This window comes from Urocampus carinirostris, chromosome 13 (genome assembly GCF_059441175.1).
Source record: "Urocampus carinirostris isolate Australia breed hairy pipefish chromosome 13, RoL_Ucar_1.0, whole genome shotgun sequence".
In the NCBI taxonomy this organism is placed as follows: Eukaryota; Metazoa; Chordata; class Actinopteri; order Syngnathiformes; family Syngnathidae; genus Urocampus; species Urocampus carinirostris.
Window position 1 is genome coordinate 27,263,751 of NC_142361.1, and position 27,661 is coordinate 27,291,411.

General features: G+C 37.3%; 2 protein-coding genes across 3 annotated transcripts in view; one reads left to right on the forward strand and one right to left on the reverse strand.

Annotated features, from left to right (window-relative positions):
- Nucleotides 1-1,154: 1,154 nt before the first annotated feature.
- rassf4a (Ras association domain family member 4a) overlaps nt 1,155-27,661 on the reverse strand; it is a 37,215-nt gene continuing 10,708 nt past the window's right edge. Inside the window, exons 2-11 of one of the 2 annotated variants that reach the window (XM_088351033.1) lie at nt 26,744-26,812; nt 26,608-26,683; nt 14,830-14,939; nt 13,144-13,223; nt 7,358-7,530; nt 5,573-5,638; nt 5,227-5,278; nt 5,008-5,129; nt 2,001-2,098; nt 1,155-1,688 (exon numbers count right to left, since the gene is read on the reverse strand). In XM_088351033.1, the coding sequence (XP_088207159.1) occupies nt 1,625-1,688; nt 2,001-2,098; nt 5,008-5,129; nt 5,227-5,278; nt 5,573-5,638; nt 7,358-7,530; nt 13,144-13,223; nt 14,830-14,939; nt 26,608-26,683; nt 26,744-26,796 (894 nt within the window). In that variant the 5' untranslated portion in view covers nt 26,797-26,812 and the 3' untranslated portion in view covers nt 1,155-1,624. Of the gene's footprint in view, nt 1,689-2,000; nt 2,099-5,007; nt 5,130-5,226; nt 5,279-5,536; nt 5,639-7,357; nt 7,531-13,143; nt 13,224-14,829; nt 14,940-26,607; nt 26,684-26,743; nt 26,813-27,661 lie in introns of both variants that reach the window. The other variant, XM_088351032.1, reaches the window with a different exon arrangement.
- LOC148354214 (collagen alpha-1(XX) chain) lies at nt 18,339-20,756 on the forward strand. Its single transcript, XM_088351439.1, has 2 exons — nt 18,339-18,396; nt 20,221-20,756. The coding sequence occupies exon 2, from the start codon at nt 20,222-20,224 to the stop codon at nt 20,603-20,605; it is 384 nt and encodes a 127-aa protein (XP_088207565.1). The 5' UTR covers nt 18,339-18,396; nt 20,221; the 3' UTR covers nt 20,606-20,756.

Below are 27,661 nucleotides of genomic sequence, written 5' to 3' on the forward strand. Positions count from 1 at the left end.
CTGTTTTTGTTCTGTTTTGTCCCGGAGTTTTGGACGACTTTTATTTTGGTAAATAAAAGTTTTGATCGTCAACGCAGTAGAGTTCTCCCTTCCTGCCTCCTGCCTCCATTCTGGTCCGGTCCCTCGTGACATCCTTAGGAAGAAAGTTCTTTGGCGTGCCTTCTTTAGAATTTTCTCCGAGTTCAGTGCCCAGCTTAGATCTTCTGAAATGAAAGTCCAGAGAAGTTTGAAATGTTCCACCTGCTCGACTCTTTTGCCATTGATAAGTAAAAATTCCTTCTGGTTTTTGTATTTCGTCCAAAAGTCAATAATCATTTCTTTGGTTTTGTCCAAATTCAATATCAAATCATTTCCATTGCACCATTCCACGATGTTATCCACCTGCCGTCTGTATGCGCTCTCATTGTTCATAATGTAACCAGAAACAGTAGTGTCCTCAGCAAATTTAACAACTAGATTGTTATCATCGAGAGATTTGCAATCATACGTAAATATGGAATAAAGACAAGGTGATAAAACACATCCTTGTGGGGTACCGGTGTTTAGAACGAGATCTTTCGAGGTGTGATTCTTCAGAGCTCGAGACAATGCTTTCTGTCTGTTCGTCCGCCATAATTGTTGAGTTCTACGTTTCCTCCCGCCTATCGATGGCGTGCAGGTGGCATGAAAATGTCTTGACCGTTCCACACAGAAGTCGCATTCCAAAAGAGCAGATATGTATCAGATTTAGGACCACAATTGAATGTGGCCTGGGTCTGGCGTAGAAGTAAGATTTTGGGGCCGGGCCAGGTTCGGGCATTAAATGTCACTCAAGTCTGGCCTCTTCTTCGTAGAGGATCTGCACAGCATGCATACTGTTTGGCGCACTTACTTTTACTCAACTAATTATTTGAGTAACTTTTTACTTCTACTTAAGTAATATTGGTCTGAAGTAACAGTACTTATACTTAATTTGAGGGACTGAGCCCAAAGTAAACCCTAAGCTGCACCTCGGCAGTTCGGGCCCGGTCTGTTGCTCTCACGATCCGGTGATTGCTGGATGCTGGAAGCATGTCGCTCTGAATGCGTAAGTGGATTTTCCGTGACGAGAGATGGCGGTGTCGGGAATGGGAAAAAACAGCACAGTAGCCGGGTCAGGAGAGCAAAAACGTGGTCGGAAGCGAGTTGTAAGCCAGGAAAGGAGAGTAGACGTGGTCAAGGTAAAAAACGAGTCGAAACCGGGGGACAGACAGGAGCAAAAAACAGGTGGGAGTCAGGGTCGAAAAAAGGCTTGCTTAGTGTTAACTGAGGTTTGTAGACTGACTGACAAAAGGGGATTGATAGGAGTGGATTTAAATAGGGACAGGGAGCCAATCAGAGTCCGAGGCAGTTGGCGCCAAAGGAGCGGGCATAGGTGATTCACATCAGTAATCATGACACGGTCCCTAAAATTAAGTTAATTGGTCGGGTTCGGGCCTATAGTCCCATGGGCCGGGTCAGGTCAGGCTAGATTTTTTCAGGCCTGATCTTAACTCTACTCTGATGTCAAAAAAATCAGATTTGTGCCGTTAACAGATAGGATCCAAGTCACGCTTGCGAAAAAAAAAAAATCAACTTTCCCTGCAGTGTTCACCTAGCCTTATAGTTAGTCACAAGAATGAGTTTTGCCCTCCAGTTGATGGACGATCATGGACCTCAAAGCAATGTATCTGCAAAGAAAAAAGAAAATAAGAAATTTAGATTATGGATATTATTTTATATCAAAAGCAACAACCGATTCTAATTATGAAATTTAGGACACCAAATGGTTGTTTATACTTGCAGAAAGAAATTAAACAGTCTTCAACCGATCACATCGATTGTCTTGCGCTGCCGGAATGTCAAGCATATGACCGCAGAAGTTTCAAACAGCTTCCGTCTGTTTTGATTTCATAACGCGGAGGAGATACGCAAATTGTCTTTACATAACGCGATTGGACATGTTTTGACGAGGAGGTGGTGTATGGCGAAAGTTCACATACTTTTTCGTTAGTTTGTTTATCTCACGCTCTTCTTCCTCCTTTAGCTTCTCCACAAAGCTGTCCAAAACAGGAATCTCGAATTTGATGTACTGGGCAACCTGGAGAGGGAAAAAAAACATGCCCGAAAATTAAAACGATGAAGATGGGGTTGGAAAGGTTGCATGATAGGATTTATGGATGTTAAGGTTGTACAGTAGACCCCCAGGATACGGCGACCTCACCTTATGCCGTTTTCGCTTTACAGAGAGGAATACGATATTTTTGGCCCCTCTTTAAGGCATTTTCCCACTAAACGACCTTAACGACAAACTATTTGTATGGGCAGAATGATCAAATTCAAACTTTGGAGTGTTTGAGCGTACTACAAGTGACGTTTCAAAGATGCCTATCAGTTATTGGTCAACGTCATATAAAATTTCTGGTCTGCCATTGGTGTGCGTTCACAGCATAATAATAGAGATGTGGTATTGGCTGAACTACTTCCCAGAATGCCTTTGTCTTTGTTCAGGTCAGAATATCATCCATCCATCAATTATCTGCACCGCTTATTCTCAGTAGGGTTGCGGGGGCCCTGGTGCTCATTTCAGCTGTCCTCGGGCACAATGGGCAGGAAACACCCTGAACTGGTTGTCGGCCAGTCGCAGGGCACACAGGGACAGAGAACTCGCTCGCTCATTTACAATTTTGACCGGCCAATTAACCTGACATGAATGTTTTTAGAATGTGGGAGGAAGCCGGAGTGCCCAGAGGAAACCCACGCAAGCACGGGTAGAACATCCATACGCAACACAGGAAGGTTTGATCCCACGACCTCAGAACTGTGCCGCGGACGTGCTTACCACTCAGCCGCTGTGCTGCCACATTAGAATATCATGTGGTTTGTAACTACGCATTGTGAGATTTTGTTTTTAAAGGCAAATAACAATAATCTCATTAGCTGCACCGCTTATCCTCAGTAGGGTCGCGGGGGTGCTGGAGCCCATCCCAGCTATCATCGGGCAGTGGGTAGGGGACACCCTGAACTGGTTGCCAGCCAATCGCAGAAATAAGAATAATGATACTTAAAATTAGCAAAAATGATCAGCAGTTGAACAAATTAGGTGCAGCTCTATGTGACGATTTTTTTTGTGATTAAGGGCAATACAAAAAAATATGACTTGACTAGGTTTTCTTCAAAAGTAAAATAAAAATAAGAAATTAATAATTATTATACAGTGCCCTTCTCTTTCTTTATTTAGTTTACAATCGTATTCGCGTCGCAAAGACTTTACGCATAAATACTGTTTTTTTTTTTTTTTCCGTTGCTATGGTTCCCTTGGCTTGCAGTGAGGCTAAAGGAACACAAAAACATGACCATGGAAACAAAGCTTGTGATCATCAAGAAGAATGAAGAGAGCACACAAATTCAGAACACATTAGCTAATTACCAAAGTTTTCTATCCCTTGCTATGCGTCAATTTTCCTTTGAGATTCCCACCTCAGAATGGATTCATGATTTATCTCACCGGTTCACTGTATTCCAATTTTATTTGACTTAAAAAATGTATTGTTGTCACACTCAGAAAGAAGGTCAGATGATAATAAATAGATACATTGGAAAGCACAAAATGAAAATTCCCAAAAATGAGAGCAGTGACTGAATCAGTAACTAAAATTTCAGAACATAACTACAAAACCACTTTTCTTTTCAGGGATTAACAAGAAGCTCTTGTTTGACTTTATCCTTTAGATAAATTATGTCACGCAATACATAATTTATTTAGTTCAAATGATCAACTAACTTTAGAGGAAGAGGATAAATATTAAGTTTTATTGCATAAATAAATTGAAACAGAAATGGATATTTTTTGTATTTTTTTGTACTGTATGCATTCCTTATGGGTCCAACACTTGCAGTAAAGCAAAAATGTGATAACCATGGTAGAAGTAAGATCTTGGTCCAGGGCCCAAACCATGCCTTGAAATTCAGGCTTAAACTGTCAATCATTCACTCGTGCTACTATCTCGCCTTTTTTCCCACTTTGTGGAGGATCTGCACTGCATGCACTTACTTTTACTCAAGTAATTATGAATGTGACTGCATTTTACTTCTACTTGAGTAATATTTTTCTGAAATAACAGTACTTTTACTTGAGTAACAAACTTCAGCACAGCAGTTCAGTGCTGAAGTTATAGTATTCAGACAACCCCATCAAAATTACCAAACTATCAGTTTAACTCCAAAACATGAAATCCAAAGAAATGTCTATCCTTGTCGTCACAGTAGACGATGCGCCGCTTCCCCTTTCCTCTACGTGGCTGTCAGAAGTCCTTTCCGCATTTTGACAATAACTTAAAGGCTTACAAACTTCTTTCTGCTTTTCGCCTGCATTTTCATTATTTGCAGATTGTAATTTTTTAGGTCCGATCTTACTTCTACACCATGGAATCAAAGCTTGGGATTTTTAAGAAATATGAAGAGAGCACACTTGCTACCCTCGCTTAATTGCATGACTATAACCATGAGTGGAATCCTTATTTTTTTAAAAAGGAGGATATTAAATCAAGGAAATATTCTAAAGATACGACAATCCTTTTATTCTGATTTGCCTTTGCCTTCCCCCCCAACAAGATTTGGATGTGCTGTGGCAGGCCTTCCCACTCTGTTGGGATGTAGGGTGTGCTGCCTTCACGAAACGAGAGAACGGTGCTACATGTACACAGGAAGCCATTTGGGACTTGGCGTGCTGCCGTCGGGGAAAACAAAGAGGACTTCTTCTGCTACTTTATGACTCAATAGTTTCTCACCTAGCATGGGTCCATTTCATGGTTTTATCACTTTGCATTACTTTATTCCTTAGCTTTAATGAAACATCTACTAAACGTTCGACAACATGGACCTTGATTATCAGAAGAGTGCCCAAGCCTTTCCTCAGCCGGTTAAATTTACCCGAGTTAATTAGTCTATTGTTTGTTGCTAGTTTTATAGAGGTCATCCGCGGACGAAACCATAGAAACCGAGACTCACATCATACGTGACCTCCTCCCCCAGGTCGGCCTCCATAATGAAGATTTTGGAGATGGACTCGCAAGGTCCGTGAAGTAAACGCGTCACCAGCGGGCATTCGCTGTCCCTCAATCGGGTCCGTTCTGGATACCAAAACAACCTTCGATTAAGGAACCATGAATACAGTACAGTATTGTGTCTTTGTAGAAATTATTATTCATTATGAAACCAATAACCTACCGCCAGACTCGTGGACCATATAGAGAACAAATTCCTCAGGTTTATTTTCCACCTTTAACGATACGAGGATGATTGATTATTGTCAAAACACTACAGTACAGTAATGAACTTATCAAGTAATTATATAGTCTTTGTACAGCTATCACTACTACTAACAGTAGTTGTAATGATTATGACACAAATAGACAGAAATTCAGGTCACTTTACAGGTTGACAGGAGTCAGTAAGATGCTCCTGAATAATGACAATAGCAGTTGGTTTCTATAAGAATCTTTTTTAGTATCGTCATTAAAACAACAGACTACCTTACCCGAAACTTTTGCAGCAACATGTTAAGGACATGTACCGTCGTCATGGTGCTGTTTACCCGCACGTTTGTGACTGAACCAAAGGCCGGCGTGAACACAGATGTCTGCATCAAGATCGACAAAAAAAAAATTACAGGTCTTGCAAAATTGGCTGTGTGTCATGATTAACTAACTAACTACAGTGAAGAAAATAAGTATTTGAACACCCTGCTATTTTGCAATTCCTCCCACTTAGAAATCATGGAGGGGTCTAAAATTTTTATCGTAGGTGCATGTAAACTGCGAGAGATATAAACTAAAAAGAAAAATCCAGAAATGACCATGCATGATTTTTTTATACTTATTTTCTCCACTGTACCTTAATACTTACACAAATAAACAAACAAACAAATAAATAAGTAATTCAAGATTAAAAAACAAATCAATATCAAACATACAAAAACAAACGCATGGATATAAAAAACATATATACATCTATTACTAAAAAAGGCTCTGCACTCACACTTTCTTTATAATGGTGCAGAAACTATTTGCATGAAATGTGTCATTGTTGAAAGTACAATATTTTCCCTATAAGGTATGTTTTCACAATACCTAACTTACATCAAAGAATCCTTATATTTTTTCTCCACTGCGCCCATTTGCTTTTCTGACTTTGAGCAACGCTGCTCAGGATGCACAACACATTAGGAAGCAGGATTGGCAGGACGGAAGGGAATGGGGTGGAACGTGATTTGATTCTTGTCACGTTTTTTTTGTTGGTGCAGCATGAAAACGGTGAAAGTAAGAAAAGTCCCGTTTCAAATACAGTCCAAACTTCAAGCCAAACACCAAAAATAATGAAAAAGAAGAGTTTATTCGAGTGCGCCCAAAGAATGCACGTACTTGCATGTGCTACGTAAAGAGCAGGACTAAGGCTGCGATGATAATTTAAGCCAGAAGTTGGCATCAGTGAGTAGAACATTTCAAAACTATGGACAACACCTTTAAGGGTGTCTGGAGTTATACAAACATATTTTTTTACATTTGTTTTTCACTTGTATACGTTTAATCATTCATTTTTGGGTTTGGGGCCTTTGGACCTTCATAAGCAATTGTCCCAAAACCTTTAAAATAAAAGGAAGAAAACATTTCATTAGTAAGACATTTTAACATTTCCACGGTATTTCTTATTGACACTTAGGGTCTAACTGTCACGTTGTGTGCTTAGTATTTCTGTTGAAATATTTAAATTGTTTTTCATTTCATGAACGTTAACATCTGTTCAAGGTTTTATGATTTCATATATATTTCAGTTTCCTTTCAAAAACATTTGTTAGTTTAGATTTAGTAAAAAGTAAAAAGTGTGAAGACACCATTTTTTTTTAAATGTATTTGCTGTAAATTTTCTGAAAGTTTATGAAACACTTCCCATGTTAAAAAACATCAACTGAAAAAGAATAACATGATTTAATCGAATCAGACATTTTCAATTATTTTATCTATATAAAAAAAAAGTTTCCACATTCGTAGATTTCTGCTACTCCATTGTTTCGGACTTTTCAGTTATTTTGCCTTTTACCCGATTATAAGCTTTGAACTTTTTGCACAGGAAGTCCCAACTGGCCCTGCTTGAGCAGCTGCCCAATTTTGGAACACAAACACACACAAGGTAGTCCAAGAAGATTAATAAAGTGCTCCTAAAAGGCCTCATTACCAAAATCTGCACATGGCCAAGCTATTGTGAAATAGGAACAGTGCAAGTACAGGAACTTCCTTCCAGGAAAGACCTTCCCTCCCTCAATTTGTGCACCTGGACATTTTACCGCCCGTGTTTTTTGTACCTTGTGGTTGTAGAAGTGGCCGTTAATGGAGAACCTGTGTGTGCGTAGATGCTGCAGATCTCTGGCGGTGTTTGTTCTCAACCTTCTTTGGGTGTGCATGAAGGACGCGTCGCTCCTGGTCCTCAGAAGTTGTGGAGACTCGTCTTCCTCCTGCATTACCTCCATCATGAACTCTGAACAAGAAAAAGTCATGTTGTCCAGGTCAGAGGGAAGATCAGACCTAAAAAACAGCCCAACCCAGGCCCGTGGATATTAAAGCCCGACCAAGCCCAAACAATATACATGATTTGCAGGACCCTGGCCGAAGCAAACTGAAATTTCACATTATATAACAAGTATTCCTTTAGTTTAGCTTTCTATATAAATACAAAAAAATATGAAACACAGAGAAAAAACACTATACATAAGTAAAAATAGAGGTAACATCACAGATGTATTGAAAAAAAGTATGACGGATAAAAAACACCAAAAACACTAAAAGAATATGCAAAAAAAAGCTTATGAAATGACAACACAAATACTAAGATTTAATAATCAAATAGATAGATAATAAATGAATAGAAAAGAACCAGGAATGGACCTGGTCTTGGAGTTGCATCAAATTCTGTAATTCCTCTAATCAGTTTCCAGTTACAAGGAGGACCCTCCTAAAAGGGGAGCCAAAGATTCTAATGCAGTGATCTCCAACCTTTTTCAAGCTGAAAGCTATTTTTTGTTCCTAATTAGCTCAAAGGGAACCCAGTTTGATATCAATTTCTAAAATAGCAACTTAACAAACTAGATGGCTTGCTATAAAAGTAAAAAGGTTGCTTGATAGTTAGCTGGAAAGCTAAACAGGTAAAAAAAACTAAAAGTGCTTGATAGCTAGCTTAAAGAGTAAAAAGCCAATTAAATAGCCAATAAGAAAGCTAAAAAAGTAGCCAGCTAGCAAGAAAGGAAGCCAAAATTTAGCTTGATAATTAGCAAAAAATATTAAATGTTAGGTAGAAAGCATGTAAAAAGCTAGCTAAATAGCTTGCCAAATAGCTAAAAAGGCAGGAAGATGGCTAGCTTCAAAGCTGAAAAGGTAGCCGGATAGCTAGCTAAAAAAACGGCACATTTTTGCTCATTCCCTTTATGAAATCCATAAATATGAATTGAGTTGAATTTGGTAAATAAAAAGATGGATAAAACATTTGTTTAATACATGAATAGATTGTAATTATATTATTTTAATTAATTGTTTACAAATAATCATCAATACATTAATTTATATTTTTGTCCATGTATCCCATGAACTGGAATTTATTTGAATTTATAAAATAACATCTTATGTTACTATGTTGTTACTATGTTACTACCAAGTTAAATATTAAAAATAGGGTTAAATAGACTCAGTCAACCAATTAAATATTATTTTACTAGAAAATCATAATAACCCACTACTGGTAAACTATTTTCAGAACAGCTCCTCGAGCACCTCAACTATACTCCTCGAGCACTATACTATACCTGGTGCCCACAGGCACCACGTTGGAGACCCCTGATTTAATGTATCATCGGCATGAGCAAAAGCGTAGAGAAGTTTTGAGATCTTGGGCCGGACCTGAAATTCAAGTCGGGTCAGGCTTAGATTTGGGCTTGGTCAGAAGTTTTTACCTCTACTACAGGTACTTAGGGTTCTTGCCATATTTCAAAAGCAATTACTATGTCTTGATTTTTTTTTTCTTTTTCTTCCAATTTTAGGGCTTCTGTATAGATTACAGAAGACCCCCAATTGAGGGATCCCCACCTTACGATGTTTTTATTTTACATGTGGAATAACATGTTTTTGTCGGCCCCTCTATAGGGCATTTTCCCACTGTACGTCATCAACAACAAATGATATTGTGCGTCAAAGACATACAAAATGCATATCTTGCAGTGTTCATGCGCACGGCAGTCTAAGTCACATGCCTCATATGTCTTTAATAAGTGTGTTTACTTTTGGTTGACACGATTTAACAAGGGTGTCAAATTGATTTTCACAGAGGGCCACATCAGTATAATGGCTGTCTGCAAAGGGTCTCATGTAACATATGAGTTTGTGTTATTGCTTTGTAACATAAATGTAACTACTCATTCATGTTAAGTAACTCTGAATTAATTATTTATTCAAGTCATAAACATTACAGTCGAATGAAAAAAAATGCTACTTGACAGATATATCATATTGTAAATGAAATAAGACAAAATAACAAAACCTTCATGGAATTTTTAAGGATCATTTATTTCTAAATACCACTCATTGGCATTGGCATTGACATGTAAATACTAGCGTGCAGTGGGGCTGAGGTGTCATTTCGGTGGTATCGTAGTCCACGGGCATTTTGGAAAATGTAGTTTTCAAAGCACTATTCTGACCCTTTTATTTTTAGACGCTCAGACATTTTAAGCCCTCGTGGGCCACAGAAAATGATATATGATAAAGACTTTTCTCTATTGCAGGGGTGGCAAACAAGTTTGACACAGAGAGCCGAAATTTTTATCTGTGAGAGTCAAAGAGCCACACCACGCACTGACCTTCCATGACAGACAGACACACACAAACACACACAATTAAAAACATTATTTCCCATAACACACTCCTCTCCTTACAATACAACAAGTATTGTTCTTGTGTTGATTTCAAGGAGTGTCCACCCTCAATACCCACAAAAAAAACCTAGACATGAAACAAGGCAAAGAGCCGCGGTATATAGAAAATATGATGAGGCAAAGAGCCGCATTCTTATCGGCCAAGAGCCGCATGCGGCTCTAGACCCACGTGTTTGCCGCACCTGCTCTATTGTATTGTGTGAACTCCCTCCCACAATGACTTTCTGTCTCTTTGTTAAGTTCAGGATCTCTATTGCTTTGTAAAGGAATTGTGAGCTAGTGCAAAGGCATATTGTATTTTGTACTGTATTTATTAGTAATGGATCCCAAGACTTGCAGTGATGCTATACAATAATATGATAACCTTGGAAACGAAGCTTGCGATTATCTAGAAATGTCACACGTGAAGGATTAAAGCTGAAACCAATCGACAATTTGAATAGAAAATTCTTTCAAGTGGACCTTAAAAATAATCTGTCATCTCCTTCCCCCACATGTATCTGCTGAAACTAGCTTTAGGACATGAAATGCGACTCCAGACCGCAGGAATTTTGGTTCTAGCCTTTATAATTCAGGGATACAGACCTTCTTATATGATTGTTCTTTGCATTCCGGCATCCACCCGCTACCCCACCTGACAAGCTCAAATCACGTCACACATAAAGTAAAAAAAATGTAAGGTTTCCTTTACATGGATATTGTTCATGTTATTTAATCATACACAACATCTCACAAAAGTGAGTACATCCCTCACATTTCTGCAGATTTCATTATAATGTTTGATTAAACATTACTGAAGAATCATCACTTTGACACAACGAAAAGAAGTCTATCAACAAAGGCAATGGCTTATTAGAAAGATATCCTCTTGTCCGATGAGACAAAGATTAGTTTATTTGGCTCAGAGGTTGTGAAGCATGTGTGGTGGCCACCAGGTGAGGAATACAAACACATTTGTGCTGTGCCTAAAGTCACGCATAGTATTGGGATGTCATAGTTTGGGGCTGCATGAGTGCAACTGGAATTTAGAGTGGCATTTCATTAAGGGAAACACAAACTCAAGATTGAGCAGAGAATGATACTCTCCCTCCAGAAACTGGGTCACAGGGCAATGTTCCAGCCTGACAATGACCCCAAATACACGTCTGAGATGATCTAAGGCTTTTCTAAAGGGGCTAAGGGTAAAGGGGATGGACTGGCCAAGTATGTCTTCAGAGCATCTTTGGGGCATCCTAAAGCAGAAGGTGGAGAAGCACAAGACCTTGAATATTCCCCAGCTATATCATGTTGTCATCGAGGAGTGGAAAAGCATTCCGGTGGCAATTTGTGAGGTTATGGTGAAATCCATGGCCAGGGGGATTAAAGTGGTTCTGCAAAATCATATTGGCCACACAAAATATTGCACTTCAGGGACTTTTACTTTAGGGTGTACTCACATTTTGTTACTGGGTGTTTAGCTACTAATGGTGATATTTTGAATTTTTTTCAGGGGAAAACTAAATTTACACTGTTATACAGACGCTGCCCAACTTACGAACGAGTTAGGTTCCGGACCATCGTTCATAAGTTGAATGTTGTGAATTTTCCTGCGGGGATTAATAAAGTATCTATCTATCTATCTATCTATCTATCTATCTATCTATGTGTTCGTAAGTTGCTTCAGTGCTATATTTCATATGTTTAAGGCCTGTAAAATTAACCTGGATTGTTTTGTACCAAAAAATAAACATTTATTAAAATGATATGCTCTATAAAGATAAATAAAGTGAGGTTTAACTTACTTTTGGGAGATGTACTGCACTTCAAGAGGTCCTCCTCAGTGGTAAAAAGTGGCCCAAAAAAAGCGTTTCGACCATTTTATCAACCGCATCATGCTTTCTTATTCCACTTTCATTTCAAAAGAAACAGCACGCCTCTTTTTTAGACTTTACACCAAACATAGAAAATGGGTGCACGAGATATAAAAAAAAAAAAAAAGTGTCAAAGTTCATTGCGCGCTGGAGATAATGTAGGCGCTGAATGTGAGGTGCGCATGAATGATGTCAGTAGGTCGATGAATGTCGCAAGAGTTGGTGCGAGAGTGTAGGAGAGCACGAGAGTTTAGTTTTTGAGAGAGTTGGTGTGTTTACAATCGACGGGTGCTGACAGTTGTCGCTCTCCAAAGAGACTGAAAATTTATTTTTTCATGAACGAGGAGTAATCCATTATCCACACAAAACGACATGCTACTTTGGGGGCAGCGGTGGCATTACAAGCAGGTGAAGGAGAGATGTTTACACACGGACTTCCAGGTGGATGCTGGGTGACCTCTCACAGCGCTACAAGCCGGTAGCGGCGGAATGAAACACTACAGTACTGTCCTGTACTCGGAAAAAGGTGCACATGATATAAAATCTATTCATAGCAATGTCCGGATATTTTTTGACATCCCGAAAAAAATGATGATATCTGCCATTTTACGTAAGTCCAATGGTCGTAAGTAGGGGAGCGTCTGTACAAGCTTTTCACAAAGTCTTCTGTGTAAAAGTGATTTTTCTTCAGTGTTGTTCAATTAAACATTATGATGAAATCTCCACAGAAATATGAGGGGTGTACGCACTTTGATAACATACTGTACATGTATCAGTAGAACTTAAATCTTTTTCCTTCTGTGGTAATGGTGGTTAAAACACATTATATATACCCTGCCGTACAACGATTTCACTTTACGACCCCACCTCAGAAGGGATTAATGTCGTATCCTGGAAGCCTACTGCAATTAATTTAAAAATACACAGTTTCTTGTGTCACAGGAATGTTCATTGAATTTCAAACCCTGATCAAAAGCACCACACAGCTAAATTTGTAACATTCGAATCCAATAATCTGGATTACTAAATTGCGGAAATCTGCAAGGGATCAAATCCAATTTGGAACTATGACTGCAGTAAATGTTCTCACTGAAAAAAAAGTGCAACGAGGGGTGAGAAATGGAAAACATTGAAACACGACCGGTGAAAAGCTGTTAATACGTTTCAGGCAGGCTACACGTGATCGGCATTGATCGGCTTGTTGTGATCAGATTACGTCTGCACGTGAGTGGCTGATTTACGCTAAGTGAATTGTCCTGATCTGTAATCAACAGGTGTGTACGTGTAGGATTAAGGCGCACGTGTGGTGGTTTCTCTCACCTGCTGGGTTGTTTTCTCTGCTCAGTGCATTGTTGTTTGACTCTGTTGAGTGTGTTTTAGCAAGTATAGATGTGTTATTCCTGTAGGAACAAAAAAAGTATACATAAGTAGAAAATATAGTCACCGCTATTCTAAAAAGACCGTCACTTAATTTTTGTCATTATTTTTTGCTTGCGCGGAATATTTTCAAGGAAATGGGAGATACTTCTTCTCAAAATAGTAGCAGCCATATATTAGTTTTTATAAAAACACACATAATAAATATGCCAACCATCTTCGGGCAGTGGGTAGGGGACACCCTGACTTGGTTGCCAGCCAGTTGGAGGGCACACAGAGACAAACAACTCACTAGCTCATTCACACATAAGGACAATTTGGACCGGCCAATTAACCTGACCTGCATGTTTTTGGAATGTGGGAGGAAACCAGAAGAACATGCAAACTCAACACGGGGAGGCTGCAGTAGCTGGACTTGAACCCTGAACCTCTGCACCGTGGGGCTGTGTGCTCATCACCTATCTGCCGTGCCGTCACAATTACAGTTCATTTAAGGTGGAAATAACGGCAAAAAGGAGCCGCCCAACTGTAAGCAATAGATGATCGGCGATAATGGATTGCAGCCACATTGGTATATTTCACTCCCTTTGCTTTCTTGCTCAGTGCGGTCTGCGCTGGAGGTAGATACAATGATATCCGTATTGTTTGCAGAATTTTGAGACATTTTTACAAAATAACTTTGCTTGTACCTTGTTTTGAAACTAATATTTAGGACAAAATGAAGGTCAAAATGAGCCTCAACAGTCTTTACTAACTACCGGAGGGAGACAAAATTTAAGAGTTATAGTGTTTATGTAGTCCATTGATTAGCAGATTCGCCTAATATGCGAAAGGTCCCAGGTTCAAGACCTGGTGGAAACATATGTTGGCCTGGACAGGGATGGACGCCACCAGCTGTATGTGCTCAAGACACACCACAGGCTCTCACATTATTTCATAGATTTGATCAAATTATCAAATGACACACATTGAAATAAATTGTGCTGAAGAATCAGCGTTTGTTTGGTGAGCTGGTATGGCGGTTCTGTTGAATTTTGTCATAACTTTATAGCGGGCGCTCTCCCTCTCCCAAAAAAATCTAAATATTCATGCTTTCGTGGCTCTTTGCGTCAAAAAAGGTTTCCGACCCCTAGTTAAAGGGGTTGATTCCAACCTGGGCAGTAACTAGAACTAGAATTATATGAATTAGACAAACTCATGAAGTTTGAAGGTTAACATTACATTAAAAAGCCCCAGTGTGTAATAGTTGACAAATAGATGGTACTATTGTCTAATGCGAACAAAAAAACGTGCCATCGCAAACAACAACCCGGCAGACAAACATGGCGGTGACGCCTAGGTATGGCTTCCACTTGACTTATACTGTGTAGATATTTTTTAAATCATATTGGTATGATAATTCATGTGTCTTCGCCTGGCAATTAAATTAAAGTTGTTGTTTTTTTCTGAATGAAACTCGGTTGTACCACTAGGTCACACTAAATATTACACACTGTCCTTTTGAATTAACAGGCACTCTTTTTGAGAATGGTGAGAGAATTGCATCTGCAAGCAGTATAGCTATTTTGTATCGGAATCGAGTCTTAGTATTAGTCTCCAAAAACAAACATGGTATCGATCATCCTGTACCGATTGGGCCGCAGTCTTTCGTTGTCATCGTGCATTTGAAGCCTGATTGGCCGATGCAGGCCCCAGTGGATGTTGAGCAAACCCTCCAGGATGAGAGCCCCCTCCTCCTCCTGTGTAAACACAAAATCATTGTTGAGAAAGGAAATCCTGACTGAAAATCTTCCCGGCAGGTGTACGTGCGAGAACAGGCGCTCCAAGGTCAAGCTGGAAATGCAATAAAAAGTGAAACACCCTTTTAGTATAAAGAAGGAGTGAAGTAATGTCTACGAAGCTTTGGGTCACGTACTCAAGGTACAAGGAAAAATAATTGGGGGAGCAATTCAAACATTTGATGATAGGCTGTGTTGTTTGAGGTATCCTTAAAAAGCTGAAAGTAAAATATATTCTCCATTAAGTATGTGTTAACAATGTCCAACTGAGTACAAAGAGCCTTTAACTTTTTTTTCCAGAGCACCTGTCTCCTTTTATCTTACTTTTATCAGAGTGGTTTGGGGCTTGCAATGCATTAGGAAGCAGGAGAGGTGGGAGGCAGGTGGAGGGTCATTTTATGCTTGTGCTCTCAGTTTTCTGTGCAGCATGAAAATGGTGAAAGTAAGAAAAGGACTGTTTCGAATAAAGTCCGAACACCAACCTAAATCCCCAAAAAGATGAAAAAGGGTGAGTTTGTTTGGGTGCATCTTAGAAAATCACGTACTTGCACGTCAATAAAGTTTTAAGCCAGAAGATAGCATCAGCAAGTAGAACAAATTCTGGACAGCACCTTTGAGGAAAAAAATGGATGAAAAAAAAAATCTTGCTTGGTTTGTTCACTTTTCTCAAACCGAGTTTTTCCTTGGCCTCGTGTAGGTTTTGGATCAAGGGATGGTCTGATAATACTTTGTTATAGTGGTTTGTGCAGCCCTTTGAGGCTTCTTGTGATTAAGGGCTATACAAATAAACATGACTTGAATTGACTTGAATTGCTTATTGCTGATCGTTGAATATTTTATATATCAATATTATTGGTTCCTTTTTTTGAAGATCTCAAATTACCAGAACGTCTTTGTTCAAACTGAATAATGTAATAATATTATAGAAATATGGAGAACCAAAAAAGGCCAAAACTAAAGATACAAACAAAGAATAGTGAAATGTATTTCTATTGAGAAAAAAATATTAATTTAAATTCATACAGAAATTTCAAAATCGCTAAATGTAAAATGTATGAATAAATTGAAAAAATAAAATAATACATAAGATAAAAAAAATAACAAATGTTGAAATACTTAAAATACATATACAAATAGGATCAATAATAGATAAATTAATGTTTTTATAAGAACAAATAAAAACTAAAAAAAACCAAGCTTAAAAAGATCAAATAAACGTGAAAATACAAAAAACACAGATACGAATTGGATAAAAAAAATATAAATTAATGAGTAAACATACATATAGAAAATAAGACTATAAAAATAAACGTGGGAGCACAGAAATACATTTATAAATATGATTACACATAAAAAATATAAAACAGAATTAAAAATGTAAAAACAAATATGGTGTATTAGTACCTGTGCAGTACTTAGAGAAATGTGACTTCACTTGACAAATCTGATCAAAAATATATAAATACGTGTAAAATATGTTTAAAAACAAACAAAACCAAGATTAAAAAACAATAATGAAAGTGGTGAAAAATACACTCAAATTAGATGAAGTATAAAAATAAAAAAGGATTTAAAAAAAAAAGGAAAAAAATAAGCATAATGCAGGAATACAACAATAATACAGACTGTATATAAATAGGATTATATTTTATATACATACATTATAAAACTATTATATATATATATATATATATATATATATATATATATATATATATATATATATATATATATACACACACACATACATACAGTCTATAGTATATGCCTAAAGAAAAAAAGGCTTTGATTTCTCTTTGGTTTATCTAATATTGCGTAAAAAAAAATAAAAGTGCATCTTTCAGAAGTACAGTGGCCCTGAAACATCAAAATAGGTATACAACTAGAAATAAATTTTCTCTGGTGAAACACGTACACCAAATAATTATGACACTCAGGGTCTAAAAGTCATTCTTTGTGCTTAGGGTTTCTGTTGGATTTGCAATTTTCAAATCGGTTTTTGATTCCTGAACGTTAACATTTGTTTACAGTTTTGTAAAAAAACGTTTAAAAAAATGCAAGATACATATATTCTTTTAGTTAGTAAAAAGGTTTTGCATCAACATTGTTCTTGTTGTTGTACTTGCTGTAAACTTGTTTTCCCAAAGCTTACGAAACATTTTCAGCGATACGCATCAACTAAGACGAATCTGATTTGATAGTCGAAACATTTATGAATGATTTTATTTAAAAATAGTTTGGGGTTTATACAACTCCATAGTTCTGAATGGAGAGCATAATGGGTGTGATATCCCGAAAGAAAGGCTGCAGACGGAAATACCTTACATAGTCATCAACACAACCCAGAAAATCATCGCAAGACGGAGAGGCCAATTAGCTTATGTTATGTAAAATAAAGGCAAATTTCTCGACCTGTGAGTGTTCTTAAAATAAACTTCTACATCATAGTTTGTATATTTTTGCTTTTTTAACTATTGTTTTTGTTCCAATAATCTTTTCTACCACTAGAAGGCGCTAAATAATACACACTGTCTCTTAGTTTTTTTATTAAGGCAGGGGCCTCAAACTTTCATCCTGTAGGCTGTAAATGTCCACTGGGCCGTCAGTTTAAGACCCCTGCTTTGAGTATTTTATGACGTGTTTCTTTATTACAGGACAACACGATTTAGGAAGGCCCGCCTTGGGAAAAGCCTGATCCCCATTGCAATCACCCCTCCAAACAACAGGCCCCGCTGACCCATCCAAGTGGTCTGCCTTCATTGTCCCACAATCATGTATGTTTTTTTATTTTATTGTCATAATTTTTTTGTAATGTACTGTAATGCTTGTTGTTATCCCCTAGTAAGGTTGGTGGAAGTGAATTTCCCTAAAGGGACCAATAAAGTAAATGTAAATGTTTTTTCTTGAGTGCCATGTGTTGTTGTAAAGAATCTTTACTATGTTGTTTTAAAATACAATAAGGACTTTTATATTCTATATTTCCGTGTTAAAGTGCACAACAAATCAACCTGCGTCCTTGTTATAAGTCATTCGGCCTCACCCAAAAAGCGAAAACTTGTTTTGACTGAGTCACTTTTCGAGGCCAAATTGCTCCCGTGGTGGCTGGTCTGTTTCTGCAATGTAAACATTCAAAGGCCAAGCCTGCAAAAACAGCGTGTCGAGGTTTCCGCATGAACACGCCCTCTGGACAGAAAAAAACAACACGTACACAGATACACAAGTGCACACTCTCCGCACACAAGTACGCTAAAATGTACATGCACGTACACACACTCAGGTCACGCAGTTATATTTAGCAGTCACGCCTAATCACCGTACTGCCTCCTCTATAAAAGAGAGATTTCAACTCCAGAGCTCAGAAGTTTTTACTCGGACAACATTGTTGCATCTCGACTATAAGCAAAAAGGATTTACACAGGTGAGTTTGAGAAGGTAAATTAGTATGTTTTTATATTCTATTTTACTGTAAGTGTACTGTAGTTTATTTTGAGTGTCTGCTAAACTATAAATTTATCAATGGGTCTTTTGGATGAAACGTTGATGTTACAACTTCCAGACTGCAAACTATTATTTATTCAAGTAAAGTACAACAAAACTAAATTACAAACCTTATTAAAGCTATCTGAAAAAAACAGAACAAAGATGTTTGCATAGTTTGTATGATGCCTAAGTAGCAACAGGTGGATACATTGGTTCCTTTTACTATCTCTACTATCTAACTATTATCCATTCTGCTGCACAATATATATTAATAGCATAATTAGGAAAATACATATTTGAATACTATAATGACATTTTGCAACCCAAAATGATCTTTCAGGGCTCAAATGGGTACTACAGCATAAATCAATCGCAGTTAAATCTAAAAATTATGCATGTGATTTCAGAAATTAATCTGTACATCTTGAATTTAAAAAAAAACACTCATGAAATTATTTTAAAAGCATATCAGCTTTAACACATTTACTGTGTTTTGTAATACTTGTATAATTTTAAAATCTTTCAAAAATATACGTATGACATTTGTAGTTATTGAATTTAATGACACATAACTTATCTGATAGATTTTTAAAATTGTTTCCTACTGGTAAATTTTCTTATTCGATTATTAGTAGGCAGGTCATCCCTTTTCCACTTTTTGTTAATTTTTTTAAATTGATCTCTATATATTTTGTACTGATACTAATTATGCATACTTATTTTGTTTAGCTGATTTTAAAATAATGTTTTTAATTCGTTACATTTGTATTCAGTTATTAGTTGGCAATTATCCTTTTTACTTATTTATTTTAGTCTATCTTTAAACAAATTATTGAATATTATTCCTTAGAATTTATTGTATGTAGTTTATTTTCAAAAATATTTTCAATTTTCATTAATTATTAGTTGGCTATTTATACTTTTCTCTACTTATTATTTCTATTTATTTATGTCAATGTATTTTTTATCAAAATATTTAACATAGTAATGCAAAATGTAATGTATTCAATTGATCTTTTTTGTTACATTTGTATTAAATTATTAGTCGGTTATTTATCTGTTTTTTGCATTTTCTTTATGTCTGTATTTTTCTAACAAATTATTGAATATAATCTGTAGAATTTATTGTATTTAATTTATTTCCAAAAATGTTTTCAATTTGTCAAATTTGTATTTGATTATTAGTTGGCTAGCCTCTTTTACTCATTATTTAATTTATGTTCATATATTTCTAGTGAATTATTAAATATAATTAGGTTACATTAATTTAATTGAGTTTATTTTTAAATATATTTTCAATTTGTTCCATTTCTATCCCATTATATGTAGACCATTTATCATATAATGTGATTAAAGTAATAGGAAGGAAAAATAATTACCATTACTGTGCTTTAATCAAAGTATTGTGTTTACTTCTGTAGAATTTGTTTGATTAATTTTAAAATAAAACTTAATAATAAAACTTAACTTAAATAAAAAATAATAGTACAATTTTTTAATATTGTTAATTGGTTATTTAACCTTACTACCTGTTATTACTGTCAATGTATGCATTTATGTATTACTTTAATCAAGTTATTGAGTGAAATCATGAATAAATAATTTCATATAATTAATTTTTAAAAGGTTTTCAATTTGTTTAATTGATAGTTAGACACTATCCTTCTAGTCATTTTTTTCAATTAACGTTTTAATATCTTCAATTATTTATCTATTGGGAGACAATTAAAATGTCATACTGATTTTATCCTAATTTTTTCAGCATGAAGCACAGACGCTTGCTGCAGTCACTGCCTCTCTTGCCTACCATCCTGGAGACGCTTGAGGACTCGCCCTTGCGCCACACCCAGACTTCTCAGTCCCTGGACGACTACATGATTAGCATCCAGGCCCTGGCCAATCCTGAGGGGGCCCCCAGCCCGGGCCCCGTAAGGCTCCAGAGACCCACCAGGCTCAGGCAGTTGTCCAAGACTCCTGTGAAACATCCTGCATCCGTCTCGCTTCCCCGCGGCTCCCCCCGGGCCCTCAGGACATGTCGGACTTCATATGTTAGTTCTAACGGCATCGAGGATTGTTTTCTTGGGGGACAGCAAGAAAGTCGAGGAAAAGACCCCGTGGATTGGCTCTTTGCTCAAATGAGGACTTGAAGGGGACATTTTTTATGTGAGGTGACTGGGATATTATATTTGGGCATGATGAACAAGGAGTGAATGGTTATTTATTTGCATGTCATGTGGAGACAGGCTCTCTTTTTGACACTTCTCATTTTTGTAATAAAATTTTGAAATTGTATAATGATGAAGATGCCTTTATTTCAACGACTACAACAGGGGTCACCACTTTTTTCAAGCTGAAAGCTACTTTTTTTTTTACCGATAGCACAGGGCTATGCATTTCTAAAATAAGAACTCATTGTGATTTTAATATGTGTTAACATGTTATTACCGAGTTGTATTATTAGAAGTAGGGTTACAATAGGCCCAGTAAACCACTAAAACATCTTGTATTAGGGTAGTGAGTGATTTACAGTATTTAATGCACTATGAAAAATAGTCCTGTGTCATATATTTTTCAAATATAAGGCGCACTGGACTATAGGGCACATGGAATTAAAACTACAGGAAGAGATAATGTGTGTAACTGTTACACATTTTATAGACTTATGGTATTTATTAGTGCAACGATCGATCAGTAGGCAACACCGAAACCTAACCCCGAGACTTCCAGTGATACAGATGACATACTGAAAAACATTTGATTTTATCGCATTATCACACTAGTTTTACTCAGGTTGTCAGAGATGAATGTTAGAGACTGGCGAAAACAGAAAGTCGTCCTAAAAGCCATCATTGATAAAGATACATATGAAAAGGCATCTGGTTTTATTTCATCATCACACTAGTTTTACTTACAGGGCCAGAGATAAATGCTAGCGAATAGTGAAAACAAAAAGTCGTCCTGAAAGATATAGATAAACGCAAAAAAGTACAACGAGGGAAAGAACTTTTGGGTGTATCTGATGTTGAATCAGAATTTACTTTTTACGCTCATATACAGTACTGTAAAACCTCATGTTTGCACATGAATGAATACTGTATTAATTTCCAATTTTATCCAGCCTATTTTCCGATAAATAAGGCTCATCTAATTATAAGGTGCACATGGGGTTTTTTTGGTCTCGAAAATATAGTACATATATTAAACTCCTTTTCAATTAAAATAGTAAGAATTGATTACAGGGCGGCACGGCGGATGAGTGGTTCGCCCGTCCGCGGCACAGTTCTGAGGTCAAGGAATCAAACTTTCCTGTGTGGAGTTTGCATGTTCTCCTCGTGCTTGCGTGGGTTTCCTCGGGGCACTCCGGTTTTCTCCAACATTCCAAAAAAACATGCATGTCAGTTGAATTAGCTGGTCCAAATTGGCACAAGGTGTGAATGAGCAAGTGAGTTGTCTGTCTCTGTGTGCGACTGGCTGGCAACCAGTTCAGGGTGTCCCCTCACCACTGCGCCCAAGGACAGCTGAGCTGCACTCCAGCACCCCCGCAACCCTACTGATAATAAGCGGTGCAGATAATGGATGGATGGATGGATAAATCGATCACAAATATAAAAACACCGATCATGTCGATAATTTCTTATGCCCATTATAGTTCCTAGAAAATCACAATGAACCATCACTGGTAATCTCCTTTGAGAATCAGTCGACAAGCTACTCAGGTGTTCTTAGGCAGCCCCTGCCCCACACTTGCACAAGAATGGAAGAGTCTTTATTTCCTTAGAAACTAAAATTGCAAGAATAAGGGGAAAGATGGACGGGTAGAGGGAGAAATGGGATTGAGTTTTAATGACAGACGAGAGAGTCTGTCCACACGGACTACTTCGGTGACCCCTGCACAGCAAACGATGGACAATTTACGCTCATGTAACATGCATATTCATGGTGGGATCCAGATAAAATGACAAATTTAAACAGAAAGGTTAGAGTCAGAATTCAAACAAGTACGACATGACTGTGAGGCAAATATACTCACCACATGCATACCCTTCTGCCTTGACATAAGCTCACATATTCTTTTGGCATCTAATAATGATAATCGTTTAAAAAGGGTTCAAAAAGCAAATTTAGCACACAAATATGATAAGAAATTACCCCAAGGTACAGTGACTGTATGCGAGAAATACATTAGTAAATTTATCAAAAAATATATTAGGTCTAAGCCAAAACTTGCAATTTTCTACCACCAGTAAGCTATCGATCCATCTATCCATGTATCTAGAGAGCTAGATAATTAGATACATAACATAAATATGTTAATAATATTATTATTAAGGTTTAGGGGCCACTTTAGTTGTACATAAAGGTCCAAACACCCAGACCTAAAAAAATAAAAATAAAAATAAACAAATAAAGAAGAAAAAACGAAACAAAATTATGTTGTTTCAACTACTTCCATCGTCCCCCTCGTTTTTTTCAGCATTTCGTGCTAAGTGTCTACAGCATGAAATAAAAAAATTAAAAATTGGATGTATATTTAATCCTATTCATATGTGTATTTTTTTCAATTTATATATTTTTATATATGTTTGTAAACATCAGTTTTTATTTATATATTATTTTGTTTTTATTTTCCAATTATGTTTTATTTTTAAATATAACTATTGTATATTGATTTTTGTTTTCTATCCATCTTTGCGTGTTTCATTTTTTTTCGCAGAAACTTGTTTACATTAATAGATTCATGTATACTGTACTGTATTTTTAAGCCGAATAACTGCTATACAACAGTGCTCTCTAGCGGTAAAATATGCAAGGTCAACTTTGGCGTCTTAAATCAAAATAACTTAAGCCGTTAGAGGGTGCTATTTGTTACTGCAGTACATCGATTTAAGTACTGTACAGTGCCGTGCCCTCATTCCAACATAAATATTTGTTTGAAATAAAATGGGAAATGTTTGCAAATTTTGACGTGCACCTTTCAACATTATTTTAGTTGTATTATACATTTTTAAAATTTGTGTTCAAGTGTATTATAGAATTGATTCCTAAATTGAGTTTTAGCAAGGTTCATCCTGCAATCTAATATCCTCTTTCTCCGATTGCTGATTCAGGTAACACTGTTACACTTAGTCTGGAAACATGTCAGGACAACTTTGAAGGTAAAAAAAACAAAAAAAAAAAAAACACTTTAAATTTTCAACGCACCTGACTCACCTGCCAACACGCCCAGTAAGCGTGATCCTGATGTCATCGACAAAAAAAGCAACAACAGGATGAATGGGTTGTTATTCCCTACGCTGACCTTCTTTTTGCAAGAGGGCCTGTTTGCTCAAAGTACAGTGTCAATGCTAACATTTTATACTTCCTTAGTTTAGAACCAATATGCACTTTTTGTGTGTTGGATTTTGCCTCCCGGATTCCCCGTTTTATCATTACGATCACATTTTGTGTACGACTGAGTTCAGTTGCCTGTGCCTTGCTCTTGCAAAAAATAAAAAATAAAAAAAATACATAGATGCTTGCCTGCAGCCCCATTCTCTATAAAAAAATATATTTAAAACATACATAAATATATGAAAAACCTGAGATAAATATTAATGAGATATACAGTAATCCTTTGGGGTTTTCTCAGTGTTTCAAAAAAATTGTGATCTAAAATAGTATAGTAATCCAAAATTTTCTTTGTAAAGCTTCCTTGGTCCAATTTTCTATTTTCTATTTATTATTCTTGTTGTAATTTTGCACAGTTGAAGAATTATTTTTCTCAATTCAGTAAATATTTGTCATCTTTTAACTTAAAATATTCTAATAAACCTATACAAAAAAAGAAAACATATAAAAATATAATTAAATAATTAAAAAGAAATACAATATTTAATAAAATGAAGGAAAATAATACTTAAAACAAGCATTTTTTTCAACGCAACTATATAACCAAAGCAAAAATATATGCATGTTAACTGCATTTAGGCTGACTGTCTCTTTGACATAAACTCAGGCCTGAAAATGGGTGAGGGCTAAAAAGGTGAGAAGTATGTGGAATAAACTTCCTAAAACTGAACAGCAATTAAACAGAACTACTTCTCATTGGCACCAAATCCACCCTCTTCTCTCTTTGACAATTTTTCAGTTTTTCCCTCCCTTCTGGTCAAGAGTCTGGGTGTCATCCTCAAAAGCACACTCTCCTTTAACTCTCATATAAATAACATCAGCCGGTCAGCCTACTTCCACCTGCGCTCCATCAACAGTCTTCACCCCTCCCTCACCCCCCATACAACAGCCATCCTCGTCCATAGCCTTCTCACTTCACGCCTCGTTTACCGCCACTCCCCCCTCTACGGTTTACCTCAAAAGGCTTTCCATAAACTTCAGCTGGTCCATAAGTCTGCTGCACGCATCATCACCAAAACCACCTTTCACCATCACATCACCCATGTCCTTGAGCAACTCCAATGGCTCCCAATCAACCATAGAATCAACTACAAAATCCTGCTCTACGCCGACATGGCCATTCATAACCTTGCCCCTCTCTACCTCTCTGAACTCTTCCACATTGCCACTCCATCCCGCACCCTCAGATCATCTTCTTCCCTCCATCTCACTATACCCCTTCCCGCCTCAGCTCCATGGAGAGCAGAGCTTTCAGCCGCTCTGTCCCCCTAGCTCTGGAACTCAATGCCGCCTGACCTCCGAAATTCTGCGACCCTGTCTACCTTCAAATCTGGGGGGGGGGGAGCTGGAGCCTATCTAAGCTATCTTCGGGCAGTGGACAGGGGACACCGTGAACTGGTGGCCAGCCAATCACAGAGCACACAGAGACAGACAATTTACTCACTCATTCACACCTAGGGACAATTTGAACCACCCAATTAACCTGACATGCACGTTTTAGGAAAGTGGGAGGAAACAGTAGTGCCCGGAGGAAACCCACATAAGCACAGGGAGAACATGCAAACTCAAATCCATGATCTCAGAACTGTGCTGCGGACTTGCTAACCACTCACCTGCCGTGCTGCCCTACATGCGACCATGATTCAAATAATTATTGGCAACTATGATCACAATACCAACAAAAAATGTATGATGCATTCATATCAAGTCCTTCAACCTCTGATTCCTCATTAGACACACTCTCTTGACATGCTTTTTTGCGTTTTTTTTAATCTCTCAGGATGACTTTTTCTGTTCTCTAACATTCGTCTCTGGTACCGTGAATACAAATACAGTGATAATGAGATCAAATCGAATGCGTGCTATGCACAAATAAATACAGTACAGTACACCTGCCTGTGGAGAACTACACTGATTTTAATTCAATCGCACCACCTTAAGCAGCCAATTCACTCTGGGAAATCTCCCCTTTTTGTAACTATACAATTCATGAAGGTCACCCTTTTTGACTTCAAAACTCAAATTTCCTCCTAAAGGTGGGAGATTTTCATGCCTGTGTATTACGGTAACTAACTTCCTGACTATTAATTTATTAATATGTATAACCTTTTTGGGAGGGGCTGAACTGAATCAGCATCAGTTCTGGTAATTGGTAACTCGTGTTTTTTTAGTGTGTTACCATTGTTCCAGTCCTCATTATGAAAATAGCTAAAAATGTTATATACCAACTTTCTGTAATACGTGATTTTCCTTATGAAGTCCATGTGTAGGTAGCCGTCAGATGGAATGTGAGGGATTTTCCCAGAATGATACAAAATCCAGACAAAATATAAGGGGTGCATCATGACTATAGTGGGCTACCCACACACAAACACACACACACACACTTACACACATGCAAACACCTACATACATCTGCAGCCGACCACTGCAACACAGAAGGGAAACTCCTGGCCATAAATGCCAGGGAACAATTATCAAACAAATAAGCCAACATTTTCACACAGCCAACAGCAAAAGGTTACTTTGGCGAGCGGTTTCTATGTGCGTATGACAGCAATTCTGAGGGGCCCGCTATTTAATTCCATAATAAAAGGGGAATTTTAGGGGCCCTTACTGGACGTACCAGACTCTCGAACACAGCCTGTTTTAATCCCCTTTTTTAGCCTTGTTGAACTGGTGTCACTTTTGCTATGAGCACACAACATGCACTGTTGCATCAACAAACTTATTATTGTTTAATCCAAGAGGGGAGTCCTACCTCACGAGCCCTCAGCTGGAAGTTTTTGCCTTTATGGTAACAGTTGTAAGTACGCAGAAGGAGCAGGATGTCTGGCCTGACAGATAAAGGACAAATTAGGTTCCAAACTATTTAATGCAGATTAAAATGGACTCACTTCGGTATCAGTTTATCCTCATTGAGCTTCACGTAGGTTTGCTGTGGTTCCATTCTGATGAGAGTTCAGCTGTGGCCAAAAGCAATATGTTAGCGTTAGCATGTTTTCGGTTAAAGGATTGTCACCATATTTTATCATCGTTTTTTGGTCTTTTTCTCTGTGGATCACCTCGCAAAAGATTCAAATAATAGTATTCCAACTCTTTAAACGTTTTTTAAAAATATTTTTAAGAAGAGAAAAAAAAGGAAAAGATAGAAAAGAATTGTTTAAAACATAAAGCAAATGAGCATGATTGTCTCTGTTGTTGTATTATTCTTTCTCCTGTCTCGATTACTGTAATGCACTACTCTCCAGTCCCCCTAAGTCCAAAATCAAGAGCCTGCAACTAGTACAAAATGCTGCAGCGAGGCTTTTAACTAAGACAAGAAAGTTGCTCAGATACCAACCAATCCAAGCTTCAAAAAACAGGTAAGTCGTAATTGATCCTCACCTGATCTTAGAGATACTTAAATTTATTTTAAGTCCACAACAAATGTCTACTCCCTGAGATGGATAAAACTAGGTGCATTTTACTTCAATATTCACCGCTTCAGTAATCAGAATGCCACGTTGAGAGTTGTTTGAACATATGAAACATAAGAAACACAGATATTTTGTAGTGGTTGCCTTTACTAGTTACACAGTAAAAAGTCTTACATGTAGAATGAAACCAGAAGCGAGAGGCACTTAGGATAAATCACATGATGTTGTTGGCACCAAGCCATCAGACTGAATGTGAGGCAACAGTCTGTCAACACAAGTGGCAAATCCTTGATCATAACTCGTGTCATTGATAGGTGATTCCTTTTTGCACTTTCTCTTTTTGAAACAGGTTACATTATAATCAGTTTTCCGAAAAAGAAAGTGAACAGACCCCTG